We start from the raw sequence: 14,836 nt of genomic DNA on the forward strand, positions 1-14,836 counted from the left end.
AACGAAACACAGATTTGATGTTAATATTACATATACCGTTTAAAAATATTAAAAATACTTTATAAAATATCGCTCCTTTGGATTTTTTTGGTAACATTTATGTTATGTTAAGCTCCATTTACTAAGTTGATTTCATTATGAACAAAAACACGAAAAGGAGTTCGAAAATTCGGAATTTCATTTCATGGTAGACCCCCTGTTTTCATCCTCGCCTATCATCTCTCACTGGTATCGCTTGCGCTAACGATATACGCGGGGTCATCATTTCAATTTTACCCATTAAAATAAAACTTGGTAGGAGTCAGTCATGACAGATATATATGTATGTATGGTGACAGGTATGTGTATGTATGAAAATGCTCCGAATTTGCTTGTTACTGTTAGAGATCTTCCTTACTAGAGACTAAGTGTCCTATCGGGTACTGCTAGGGGTTTTTAGGTAATAGGGATAAAATAATTAAATAGTTTTTTAATACCTCCCTAAACTATAACATTAAGGCTACAATTAAATAGAACTATGGTGAATAAATGCAAAATGTCCTATATATATTTGTACTATATACTACTCAAACACCTAGTTCGGTTGGTATTAAATTTTATACATCTTCTTGTTTTTCCTTCATTTTTAATATCATGATCATCATTTTAGCCTTTTAATGTCCGCTACTAGGGGAAAAGGTATTGTTAGCAATGGAGTTTGACAGCCCCATTGCTAGCAATATACCTTATTATGTCGACTTCCACGTGGTTCTCCCTGGAGACCAACGTGAACAATTCTTGTTGAATTCGTCACGATGGGCTAACTGACCTGCTTCATCCTCACCTATCATCTCTCACTGATGCCCTGGCAGTGTATACCGATAGCGCGGGCGGGGTTATCATTCCATTATCACTTTTTAAAAAATAAGCTGTCCAAGGCTGTACATAAGCTTTCCTCATAAGGGGAGTTTTGCCTTTGAGAATATTAAGTAGTGTTATATTAAAAGTGGCCGTATGGTCTCGGCATAGAATAGGCCTCCTCTTCGTTTCTGGGCGGAAAGGGATTGTTATTAATGGAGACTAAGAATCCCATTGCTAGCTATATAGCCAGCCAGGTCGACCTCCTCGCGGTTCTCCCTGGAAACAATCATGGTTAATTTCTAATGAATTCATCATGATGGACTAACTGGCCTGTTTTCATTCTCATTGATCACCTTTCACTGGTGCTCCACCAGCGTATCTCGTTAGCGCAGGCGGGTTTACCATTCCATTTCCACTCATAAAAAAAAATCTTTTCCTGTGGGTGTCGTAAGAGAAGGAACTTAATGGTAGAGGGATAGGCAACCGCGTCCCGCTTAAAACATCACACTATATATATATATATAATAATAAGTTTATATTTGCAGTATCAGCATATATGTATAATTCACAAACAATTTGGTACTTACCTAGTTTTTGTGGTCCTCGGTTAATTATGGGAATGACGATGACGGCGATTACCATAATATATGCCAGCCATTGCACAGATAAATTCGTATGATACACTATATTTAAAAATCTTTGGCATCTGTAGTACTATTATACAAACAACCTTAATTTTGTACATGTTTTATGTTTTACGATTTTCCATTTGTTATTAAGATTATTTTTTATATACAGATAAAACATTTCTCACTGACAAAGCCACAATCTACCAATAAATTATTATATTTACATATTTTATTTTTGTATGTTTACACACAATACACTTTAAGCACAACATATAAGTTAAATTCACTTATTTAAATTTATTCTTATTTATTAAAACACCGCGGGCTGTCGAAGCTTGTACTGAAAATCACATTTGTAGTGTCTCTGACACTACAGCAACAAGCTGAACACGGACTTCATTTTGATAAATATTGCAACGCACGCACACATACACTTTCTTACCAAGACTACTGTAATGTGCATTTATTGATTTGTTTCTACCTATTTAGTTAATTTAGTAGTTTACTTTTAGGTATTAATTTTAGTTTTAACTTTTGTAAACCCTATGATCACGCTATCTTATATTTATATAAAATAAATATTCTTTCTTTCTACTGAAATTTTTAAGAAAAACTCCTCCACGAGGATTAAACTATTGTATAATGTGTGCGAATCCATATACTTAAAAAAAATAAGAGTCGACAATGATTATTTTATAATACATTTGTAGAATAGTAACTCTATCTGTATTACTGATATACGATGCAAATAAAGGATAATAGGTGAGGATAAACCCATGATAATCAAGAATTAACAATGATGGTGTTCAGGGTGGCCGTGTGTCGGTTGACCTAACAGAATAAATTGCTAGCAGTGACTTCCAAATCTCGTTACTAACAATCCCTGCTTACCCATCAAAATGTTTTCTTTTAAATGAGTGAGAATGAAATGGTAATCCCGCCTGCGCTATCGGTATACACTGGCTGGGCACAAGTGAGTATGATAGGTGAGGATAAAACTCTGTCAATTAGTCTATTATGACGGATACAACAAGGATTAAACACGATAGTTTTGAGGGGGACTTACACATCTTGTGTACGTTGACCTGATAGAGTATATTTCTAAAAATGAGGATTAACCATTACTAACAATTCTTCTCTCCCCAGTGAAAATGCTTTATAAGATTAATTTCTCCTTGTACATGCTAATAAAAAATAAATAAATCCGCAGATTTTTAAACCGCAAATTTGGTTTAACGTAAATGTGATCATTATTTCTGAAATTTCAAAAAAAATTATATAAATACTTAATTTATATTAGACACACTTTCCTGCTTTATTTTCATTGTCATTGTTCTTTATAGTTTACACAAATTCTATTGTGCTCGAATACACATAACATTAACATTTAAGGATATGGACAGAAATTGATTAGTTAAAAAAAAGCACCATATTTTGTATATGTATATTTTTATTTTATGAATTAGTATGTTTACAGTTGTGAACTTTCATGTTCAAATGACGGATTGGCGGACCCTTTCAATTCTCTCATTTTAGAATTTTCATGATGCGGTATTTTCTGTAAAATTAAATATTTTATATTACTTAAAGAAAAGCAATATTAGACATAACTTTAAAAGGCCGCTTTCAAACCATGTAATAAAGTTAACTTTTGAATGCCAGTGCGCGGTACGGTCATTTACGTCTGTATACAATATAATAACAGTGGTAAATGCATCCCCTATCTTACAAAATAATGAAAAGACAAATAAGTGCAATAATCCCATTTCAATATACATTTACGCACCAGAGACAAAAAACGAAATTGCTTCGATTTTTTTACAAAATTATGCAATAAGCGTTAGATTCTTTTTGAGCTCACGATCTCTCGGACCATGTCGAGCCTTTTCAGGAAGAAGATCGTAAGCGCCAAAAATTCCAAAAACTTTTTTTAATATGAACCGCCAGATCTACTGATTTTACACCTTATAGCTTATTTTAGAGTTCAAATTAGAAATGTAATTAACTTTATTAATATTCTTTGTTTTTATCGTAAGTTACAAGCCATTCGGTTTTTTAACGTAACCTCCACCGACTGACAGATCGTAAGTATAATACCTGTCGCTTACAATATAGTACTAGGTTCTTAAGTTTATTGTAAGCTTCCTACTTGGCACTTACGATAATAAATTTATGCAACGTAAGTTAAACTTGTCCCTTGCGGTAGAAACAAAATGCGTTTTGCGTTGGGTTGTTCGTAAACTGTAACATTATTATACTCAAATAAATTAAATATGAATACCATAAACTTTGATAACTATATTAGAAAAGTTGCCAGCAGTTTTGAAAACTTTTGATATTTCGCAAATGACACTGCGTTACACTAAATTGCATAAAATTGCAAGTTTAAGTTAAAACCTGACCAACGCGGCAAAAGCACGCCTTCAAATAAATACAATCAATCTCAAACTCAAAACGTAAATAAATTTATAAAAGAGTTGCCTGTCGGGTAATCACACTATTGTAGAAACAATAGTAATAAATTGTACTTACCAACTGAATTTAGGGATGTGACTTATTTATATAAAAACTTTTACTTGAAAGATGATGAAACGAAAGATTTAGGTGCAGTAAGTTATCAAAAGTTTAGAAAAATATTTAAAACTGAATTTAACTTAGGATTTCACTTACCAAAGAAAGATAAATGTGGTCAATGTGAGAGAATAAAAAATTTGAATGATGAAGAAAGAAAAAAACGATAGAATCAGTTGCTTACAAGAATCACATTAAGAACAAAGAAAGATCATTAAAGCTATTTCTAGAGGATCAAAAAATAAGCAAAGACTACAGAAACTTTTTATGTGCGAGCTATGATCTCGAAAAGGTCTTAACAACACCTCACAGTCAAAGTGTAAATTTCTACTATACTCGAAAGCTATTATAATGAAAGCATTTATGAAAGCGGTACCAGATCTGCATTTTGTTATCTTTGGAATGAAACGAAAGCGAAAAGAAGAAATTAAATCTGTACTATTATCTTTAAATACCTTAAAATGGTTGACGAGAGAAGGACTCAAAATGAAATTGCATTATACTGTGATAGTTGTGCAGGACAAAATAAAAATAAAACCATGATTTTAATGCTGTATTATTTCATACAATATCATGCGAGTTTTGTTGAAAAGCTGACTATAAACTTTCTTATTCCTGGACATACGACATGTCAGATGTATGATGCCAATAGATTCTGTGCATGCGACAATAGAAGAATTTGTACAGAAAAGAACCATTAAGGCACCATCTGAATGGCAAACTTTGATTGGAAATGCTCGGACTAATCCAAAAAATATGAGACAATTCTTTTAAAAAATAGTGAAATTAAAGACTGAAATTCCTATACAACAGCCTTCTTACCAAACAAAATTAAAATACAAACAAGCAAGCTGCGTAACGCTAGATTTGATTGAACGATTGAAGGCGACAAATTCTATCTTAAATACGACTATAATGGACCCGAATAAGCTGTTGATGTTCAATCAACAAGCCATTCGTGAACCGAAGACTGCTATCACTGAAAAAAATCCCATTTCGAAGGCAAAATATGAAGATTTAAAGAAAATGTGCTAAAAAGGTGTCATACCAGAAGTATATGCAAAAGAATATCTGGATTTGCCCTACAATAAAAACACAAGAGAACGAGACTAATGAAAACGACGACTGAGTTATGTCTTTTTTGGTATTTCATTTTGTTAATAAAGCCAATTCACTTAAAAGTGATTAATGGTTATTTTTTTTTACTTTTTTGTACTTCTGACACTTTGTCCGTCTCTGTCTATCACTGTATCTCGTAAATACAGTTAAAAAAAACTTCACAAAAAATTATTTCTACTATTTCATGATATTTAGGAATTATCGTAATCGACATACTCATATCAGCTCTACCTAATAACAGTCATCAGTTTTAACGTAAGCGACAAATGTATGTGATTTTAGAGTACTGATACAAATCTTAACATTTGAAGTAATAGGGAGGTGCCCACATAACACTTAGTAGAAATTTGAAATTGATGCTATAAATATTTTGAGAAATATTTAAAAAAAACCCTCTCCTGTAAAATATGCAAAATGGCGGTTACGATGTTCTTCCTGAAAAGGCTCGATGTGTCGGCCGGGGACTTAATAGGTAAATGCTTGTATAAATAAATATGATTATGTTAATATACAATGAACATGTCAAAAAACAATGATTCACAACTCGATCTTGTTTGAATGTCGTTATACGCAATGCCGAGTAAACATTTGATATACGAATAGAAATTGCATTTATATATTTAAAATTTCGCCGTTTAGTCCCAGCATAGAATGGGCCACCCCTTCCTTTTCCGTGGATGTTGTAAGAGTCGATTAAGGAAACTAAGTGGTCGAGGGAGGACAGCAAAGTCCTTCTTAAAACATCACCAGAACCAAACTACGATTGCCAACCTGCTCGCCAAGCGAGACAACTATTGACAAAACCCTTCTTATGGGAAGGCCTATGTTCAGCAATGGACAATTAACGGCTTATGTAATAATAATAATAATTTAAAATACTTGTACTTTGTTCTATTGTTTTATAAAAATGTTTTTATTTAGTCAAATTTATATAGGTTGCCTTCTAACCATATTTAACTCAGATAGTTGTAATAAAATTCCCGGCGTACAAATACTTATACAAATACCTAAGTTGGTACTCAATACTTACTAGCGACATGCCCTGGCTTCGCACGGGTGCAATACTAGTTTGTATAATTTTTAAACTGTTCAACGCATTTTAGTAAGGCCGGTATTTTGGCGTGTGTACTACTGAGCTAATATTCTCTAAGATTATAAACTGAACGGCTTATAAATTTGTTTATACTTAGATATATATGTCAATGTCACGTACTCTTTTGTAAAGCTAAAAGTGATTATTATTTTTCCTACAGATTTTATACCATTATTTCCAACTTTCAAGCAGCGCACGCCATATTGTAAAATTTTTGGCGACTTCAATTACATTTATTGTGGTTCATTATTGAAAATATATATTTACTAAAATAAAAAGTAGTCTGTAGCACTCAGGAACAATATACCTTAATAACAGTGATTTTTCTTTAAATCAGATCAGTACCAAACTCACAAACTTTATGTAATGTTAGTGTAGGTAGATACAGATTATGTGTGTGTGGCATAAAAGTAATTTAAAGCAAAATTTTTAAATTGACGAATAGGTTTATATATTTCACTCGCCAATTTAGAAGTTTTACTTCAAATTATATTTAATTAAAAATATTCAACAAAAACTACAAGTCATGATACCAGCGCCATCTAGTATTTCTTATGGAATTTTATTTACCATAAATGTGTTAATCAATACGGTTGTGCGCTAGCACCTCAAAGCGTGTCAATCTTAAGCCACTAGATGGCGCTTTAATTCAACCATAAAAAATGTATCCGATTGGATGTAATACAATTTTAGTTAGGTACCAATTATTTGACCAATTTTACAATAAGATAGATAATATACCTACTTATTCGATTGATAGTAATGTCTAATTATTTTAATACAATGTTAATAGTTTAATTATTTAAATAACTTTATTAGCTAAAAGAACCTACCTTATTTACCAGACTTTGTACAAAAGTCGATTGCTTGGGTACCTCTGTCCCATTCGTGTTTTAACCGTGAAGCAGTTTTGTTTGCATGGCTGTGTTTCGGTTTGAAGGGTGGGATATGGCGTGAATTTACTGGGGACAGAGGAATAACACCTGAGTCCTCAGGAATGGCAACGCATGGGGGGTATCATGGGCGAAACAGTATACTCTGTTATGTCCATGGTACTGCTCATGTCTATAGGCGACGGTTATCACTTTCCATCAGGTGGACCGTCAGCTTGTATGCCATTCTAAGTTGTTTAAAAAAATAGAAAATATGGTACAAAAGGCGGACTTAGTGCTAGTAGCATTCTTTACCAGCCAACCTTTGGGACCTTTGTCTATTTGATATATGTAATGTATTGAATATACCTGCTGTATATTTCTGAAATTTGTTTATGTTGTGCATGAAGTGTTAGATTGTATGCGATGTCGTCACTACTACTAGTGAAGGAGAGACCCGTGCATTAGGTACACTTGTCTTTACAAGTTCGCCGCTTAAGAATTTTTAGTTATGGATATCGTTTACAACTTAAATTGATGGTAACTAGTTGAAAAATAAGAAATAGATGATGGACGTAAAACTTTTTTCCAGGGGGTAAAAAATTTTACGAGTAAAAAATATTATTATTAAATAGTACGGCATATTACTATTATATAATATATATCAAATGGAAGTTGTTAGACTGTATATCGTCATCACTTCCATTAATGTGGAATCGCCCTATATTATTTTTATCTGTACAAGTCCACCACTTATGAATTTATTGCTTTTTCAGTATTATAAAAAAATGCTTTTAATCGTTAATATATGACAAAGTAATTTATTAAATGAGTACAATTTTTGACAACCCAAGAGAAAGTAGGGTAAGTACATTTTGTCGACATCGGTGGAGTGCAAAGAAAAGTACACGAGTGTCACTTCTATCCAGATAATTATTTTTAATTGTCATAGACAGAATATAGTAATAATTTTATTATTATTATTATATATAAATCAACAAACCTTTGATCTGTAAACTTTGTTAGATAGTCGCTTTACTCCTGCAAAGTGATTTTCTATATCACTTAAATTTTTTCCTTCAGTTTCAGGTAGAATGAAATAAAAAATTATACAGCCTAAGGTACTGAAAAAGATATAATTGCACTAATTAGTAATTTTCTACGTTATCCATTCACGTTAATTAAGCAAACAAATTATCTATACTCAAGAATATGGTATGTTGTAATATATAACATATTTTATTTTAAAATATATAATATAACAGTATATATATAAATAAATATATAACAGTCATGGAATCCTCGTATGGTCTTGGTCAGTTGTTTTTATTGCAATTTTTAAGTCGTTTGGTTTTAATGTCATAAGGAAATATGTAATGAGGTACTAGTAACTGTCAGATTAAAGCCTATATTTACTTACCACACGATTCCATAAAGTCCATAAGTTCCCCATAAATCGAGTCTTTCTACCATATCAATGTACAATTTGTTCGTAAGAAATCCGAATATATAACCCACAGCGCCAGATAAACCGGCACCGCCAGACCGTGTTTTTGCACTGAAAATCTACAGATAATATCAGATTATGCTAATTTTATACATAATGATTAAATATACCCGTTGGTGTTTCCAATAACAAATAATGCTTATTAAAAAAATTACATTTCTATGGAGCGTTGTAAGTCGAGTAGTGTGGACTACAATGGTCTACTAGTGTACTATTCGACTTCCATAAATGAAATACCTTAGTCATACCTTAGAATCTGTCTGACAAGGAATGATTAAGTATTGTTATTAATTAAAAAAAAAAATTAAAATAAATTTAACGTGGTCTTTTCTCAGATCTTGAACACTTACATTTGTAATTATCAAGACATTTTAAATTTTATTTTACTTATAAAATGATTTTATGTTCAAATAACTTAGTTCAGATAATTATTTAGATGAAATTAAACATATTGACTTTTTTTACATGGAAATGGAATGGTAATCCCATTTGTGGTATTCGCATACGCTGGCAGACTACCAATGATGGATCATAGGTGAAAATGAAGTCAGGTCATCTTGATGAACGCGCTAGAAATAATTGTTATAGTTAGGTAGAAAGAAAAAGGAAGTAATGGGGTCAAACAGACAATAACAATATATCCTAACAGATCGACCTCCACGTGAAAACTATTGTTGATAATTTCCTGCTGAATTTATCAGGATGTGCCAACTGACAAGATTTCATTCCTTCCTGTCATCACTAACTGGTATTCCGCTAGCATATACCGACAGCATAAGAGGGGATTACCATTCCATTTAAAAAAATTACGATGATTCTAATAGAGGCTTGGTGGTTGACTTGATATGGTATGTTGCTAGCAATAGGACTGCTACATCACACTAATAATAATGCTCTTCCCTCAAACTAGCTTAATAGGGAAATAAGGACGTGGAGAACTCACGTGTAGGTGTATTACACACTTACCTCACCAATTAATATCCATGGTAAGAGTCGGATTCCTGTATGTGTTATTAAAGCTAACAACATAAAAAGCGTCGTCGGTATCCACGAATAAGAATTATTCTGTAATAAAAAACAACAATAACTGTAATAGCAATACTTTCAATTATATTTCGAAGAGTTAATTGCTTTAGAATATGATGAGTCAAATATAATAACTAACTCTTATCTTGGTAATTGTTTTTAGAGTTCCGTATCAACAATATCAATTAGAAATAATTATTATGTTTTTCAAAAAAATCTACTACAATTGTGATAAAACCAGTATTTTCGACCTAAAAATTAAACTACTAAATTGCATTTGTAAAAATTTCTTAGCGATCAATCTGTAAGTATACTTTTTTAGAAAAAAATTCAAACAGATTAGAACAGATGATGTTATCATATATATAACCGAATTGCAAATCTCGTGTTTTTGAAGTCGGTTGAAAAGAATAATTGCAACTAGATCATGTCTGTATATTGAAGATAATTTAAAAAAATAACAATATGTAACTGGTTAACAAGGGCAGAAGAACTTAATTATTAAAAAAATATTTCTGTCGATCTATCTATCTGTGGGTTTGTTTTGGCATCACGAAAAAACTACTGCTCCAAATTGGATGCGGTTTTCACAGTTGTGTTCCTGAAGCTCTAACTAAGAAACTGGTGTATGTTTTATCTTTATATGTAATATTATATAATTAAATATTACATCATATCTAAAATGGATACTAGAAATTTCAAATTGGACCTACTGGTTCAAGTAGGGTTAATATGCAATTGTACGCTACAAGCTTGTATTATTATCTACTCGTAATTATTGTGTGTACATTATGGATACAAACCAAACAGCCAATAAAAATAATTAATTACCATATTATCAGTAACATTTCCTGCAGTAACGTTGACATTCATATTTGTAATTTCTGACATTCCGTCCTGTAACAGAATAAATAAATAGTACCAACATTATTTAGTAGTTTACAATATTATTCATTGTGTTTGATAACAATCGAAATATAAAAATAAATTGTATTTGATGATGTTTATTTATTTATTTAAGATATTGATTATTTCCGTTAGCTGAAATTTTAAGTTTAATAAGTAATAATGGTAAAGACTTTTAACTTATATTTAATTGTAAACACGTTATTTATGCTTTATACTTTCATTACTAACTTAATTGCGATTTATTTATTATTATATTGTGTTCCTTTTAATTCTCTCTTTCTGGATAAATGTAATAATATACATTAGGTAAGTAGGAACACATGGAAAATTTTGAGTCATTGTCTAGATTGTGTAACAATGATACTGTTTTGTTGAGTTTTTACTTGTACTTTTTGTAAAAAATATTTTTTTGTTGGACCGTTTCATTATTATAATTGTTTATTAATGTTCCTAAATTATTGATTATATCCATTATAGGTCTACGATTTAGTTCTATCATACTACAGGCAGTAGGACAAAACGAACTTATTTGTCCGTTTAATTCTACTACTTATTTACAGTAATGTCCTCCGAACATAAAGCCTCTCTCTTGGACGAGTTTGCCAGTAGTTGCCTCGCTTGGCAGACGGATTGGTAATTGCCCTCCCTTAGTCACCTCTTAAGGCACCCACAGGAAAGTAAGGGGTCGGCTATTCGATGCTGGAATCAGACGGCAATTATTCTAATAGGTGATATTAGTATTATAAAAAATTATCATCTCTCAAAAATTTCTCTCACATGCCTTCACATTATTCATTACATAAAATATGCTCAACGTTTGAACAGTCCAAGGGATTGAAAACCCTTTGCCGAATAAACTGAGGATATTGAAAGTAGGCAAACAACAGCAAATAATGATAACATCGGTTTACTGTACTTTACTGGCACTTTTCTTACATTCTGGAAACCTGTATTATGTTATTCCTTTCCCTAAAAAATCCAAACCGTCTAAACTATCGGAATATTGACCTATTTTAATCTTTCTTGCACTATCAAAGGTATTGGAACATTTTGTTCATCGATGTCTTATTAATCATCCTTATCGTAATGATATCTTGAATCAGTTTCAGTCTGGTTTTTATGGTCGTCGTAGCAATTCGTTAAAATAATCGAAAATATACTGTCATTATATATTAATTAAATTAATACTTCATTAGTGCTACTTGATTTTACCAGTGTTTTTAATACTTTAGTTTTTAACATATTTTTTTATGTTTTTTCCAAATTTAATATATCACTATTGGCTTTTGCATTATCGTGATCATATTTTTCAGGTTGGTGCCAATTGGTTCATGATGATAATTGTATCCTGACTAGTGCAAAATTAATGCAAACGTATTCCTCAAGGTGGAGTCCTTTCGCCGTCTGCTCTCCTGTCTTTATATCATTTGTAATATATAAAACATCTATTGCTATAGATGTAATTAACAACGATCTAAAAGCTATTATGCAAAAGACATGCATCACTACACTTCTTGAATGTCTGCTGGACTTAACTTCTACTAATTCGATTATTACTCCTCCTTCTAATCTGATATCACCTACTTAAATCCTGGATGCATGGATGTTTTCTACTCTTTCACACAAAAACTACCAAACGAATTTGAATGAAATTTGATACATAGGTTGGTTATATCCTAACTTAGCACTTAAAATAATTTACGTGGTTATTCATTTAGGCGATTATTGAATAATACTTAGGTACTAGTAATGTTTTTTCAATGAATATAATGAATAATTATTGGACCTCTCGGTATAAAATATATCATAAATGTATGCTTATATGTGATTTGTGTGAGATGAAGATTATTCATTAAAATTTTATTTATTTATATGCTTTTGTACATTTACTTTCAATACCTAATAAAATTGAGTTGTTTAGATGTATGTAAACAACTCAATTTTATTAGGTATTGTCAAGGAGAAGATTTAAATTACAGTACCAGTTATAAATATACTAATATCCTTATTTTTTCAAACCAAACAGAGACATAACAGAATTATTTTGTGTTAAGTGTTGTGCAAGGAGGTAAGAGATATTTATAGAAATATAAAACTTACGAGTTTCAAATAGCCATCGTAAGCAGCCACAAAGTAACAACATACAGCAGCTCCGCCGGTGGAGAAGAATGTCAATGGCCTCTTCCCTGTATAGTGGACCAGTAATACACATACAGCTGTACCTAATATTTGCAGAATGCCAAGTATGAGCGTTGCATAATATTTATCAATTGGTGCCTGAAGCCTCTGAAATAAGGATACCGCGAACGTCTTCGCAGGTTCCGAAGAAAATAGTTAGTTTGATATGGGTCCATTTAAGTTTCGTAATAAATTTTGGTGTGTAAATGGTAAACGAAAAGTCCTCACCTCTAACTGACGCATTCCGCTAATTTAATTTTCCCTGATAAATTTTACTTAACAGTACGAGTGGTTCTTTGCAATTGAAGTATCAAAAGCTATGGTTATTTTTTAACTTTACAATTCTAAAATTCGTAACAAAAACTGTATTGTTGTAAAGTATAAAGCTTTCTCTTCGCAATGGTTATAGAATGGTTACACAATTATAAGTATCAGACCACGGCTTCGCATAATACTTTAAATGTAAAATACGAACTAAATATTGCTAATGTAGCTTTGCTGTTAATATAGCTTTCAGTAGGCGAAAGATACCTATTTAAAATCGGTCACGTAGTTTTTTAGTTTATCTATTACAAAGAAACACACAAAAATAAACATTCTTCCTCTTTATACTATTAGTTTAAATAAGAGACAAACATTTATATTTATACACAAACATTTAATAAAAATAATTATTTTTGCTACATATTATAAGTGAATATGTAAAAAACTTACCTAATGATGAAGAATTTTTTTTTTCTAAGTACCTAGTTTTAATTATTTTGTCTGTTTGTTTTTAAATCTCTCAATGCCCAACTAAAAGATGTGCTTAGCTAATATTATAAAAAGTTAAGATTTGATTGTTTGTTTGTAATGGATAAACTCAAAACCTACTTAGGCGATTTTAAAATTTTTTTTACCTAAAAGAAGCTGTATTATTAGTGAGTAAAATAATTTATAGCCTACGTTAGGTTATATATTATTTTTTGAAAATTCTATCTACCTATGTGAAACTAGGCAGAATCGCTACTTTTAATAGCTACTACGAAATATAAGTATGTATTTCACTGAATTCAACTTTATACTTATGTGTTTAGAAGAATATAAGATCGATTTAATAATAATCTTTAATACCTTGAAAAATTGCTTGAAATAAATATAACCGTTATGAATATCGGGACATTTATTCAGCGAGAAGAGTTACAAAATAATCCTATAAAGGGTTCAAGTTATAACTTTCAGGTAAAAAATCCTTTACCACGTTCACAGAATATGAATAAGACGATGGATGTTTAATTGTTTTTACAGTTATAGCTTGTAGTTCTGTTTTAACGTGTAGTTTTGTATACAATAGTGACAAAAACTAATTTTTACCTGAAGCGTAGTCATGCCACTGAAATGACCAACAAAGAAACTAAAAGAAATCAGCGCAAATGGAACGTAGAAGCTGCGCTCCAAATAATGCGATATTTTTTCCGAGAACGTCTCTTCCTCATCTTGTAATTCAACTAAAACAAAATAAAGACAAATTGTTGTCAGAAGTATCCTTGACTGTTTATTGGGTATTATAAGCAGGTATCTATGCCCGTGAAAGATAAGAATAAGAAGATAGAAAATAATTTCTATAAAGAATTAAACCTTTATAATTGTTTGAAGTAGTGTCTGAAAGAATAATTACTTTTAAAATATAATTCGACCCTTTTAAAATGTATAAATAATTAGTCTATTTAATCAAATACTCATTAATTTGCTTAGACACAGAGAAACAAAACCTTTTTTTCTTTTATATAAATTCTGGATGTCTTTTAATTCATCTTCAACTGCATTGGCATCGGTCCACCCGCGCAACCATTGTAGACTCTGAAAAATATCCATATGTTATAAAATTTACATATAGCCATTTTTTTGGAAAAAAAATAGTGGTAGTTAAATTAACTTGTAAATTTACAGTGTACAGAAAACTAACATCTGAGTCCTCAGGAATGGCAACGCATGGGAGGTATCATGGGCGAAACAGTATATTTTATTATATTCATGGTACTGTTCATGTCTATAGCTGACCGTTACCACTTTCCATCAGGTGGGCTTTCAGCTTGTTTACTATTCTAAGTTG

General features: G+C 31.3%; 1 protein-coding gene across 4 annotated transcripts in view; it reads right to left on the reverse strand.

Moving 5' to 3' along the window:
- Nucleotides 1-2,901: 2,901 nt before the first annotated feature.
- Nucleotides 2,902-14,836, reverse strand: part of LOC113518703 (facilitated trehalose transporter Tret1-like) — a 36,086-nt gene continuing 24,151 nt past the window's right edge. For 3 of the 4 annotated variants that reach the window (XM_031911428.2, XM_026903674.3, XM_052896539.1), the window contains 8 exons: nt 14,496-14,583; nt 14,098-14,231; nt 12,667-12,876; nt 10,489-10,554; nt 9,598-9,696; nt 8,545-8,690; nt 8,128-8,248; nt 2,902-3,027 (listed from right to left, as the gene is read on the reverse strand). In XM_031911428.2, the coding sequence (XP_031767288.1) occupies nt 2,941-3,027; nt 8,128-8,248; nt 8,545-8,690; nt 9,598-9,696; nt 10,489-10,554; nt 12,667-12,876; nt 14,098-14,231; nt 14,496-14,583 (951 nt within the window). In that variant the 3' untranslated portion in view covers nt 2,902-2,940. Of the gene's footprint in view, nt 3,028-8,127; nt 8,249-8,544; nt 8,691-9,597; nt 9,697-10,488; nt 10,555-12,666; nt 12,877-14,097; nt 14,232-14,495; nt 14,584-14,836 lie in introns of those variants that run through there. The other variant, XR_008253040.1, reaches the window with a different exon arrangement.

This window comes from Galleria mellonella, unplaced genomic scaffold (assembly GCF_026898425.1).
Source record: "Galleria mellonella isolate WM207_F2 unplaced genomic scaffold, CSIRO_AGI_GalMel_v1 utg33, whole genome shotgun sequence".
Taxonomy (NCBI): domain Eukaryota; kingdom Metazoa; phylum Arthropoda; class Insecta; order Lepidoptera; family Pyralidae; genus Galleria; species Galleria mellonella.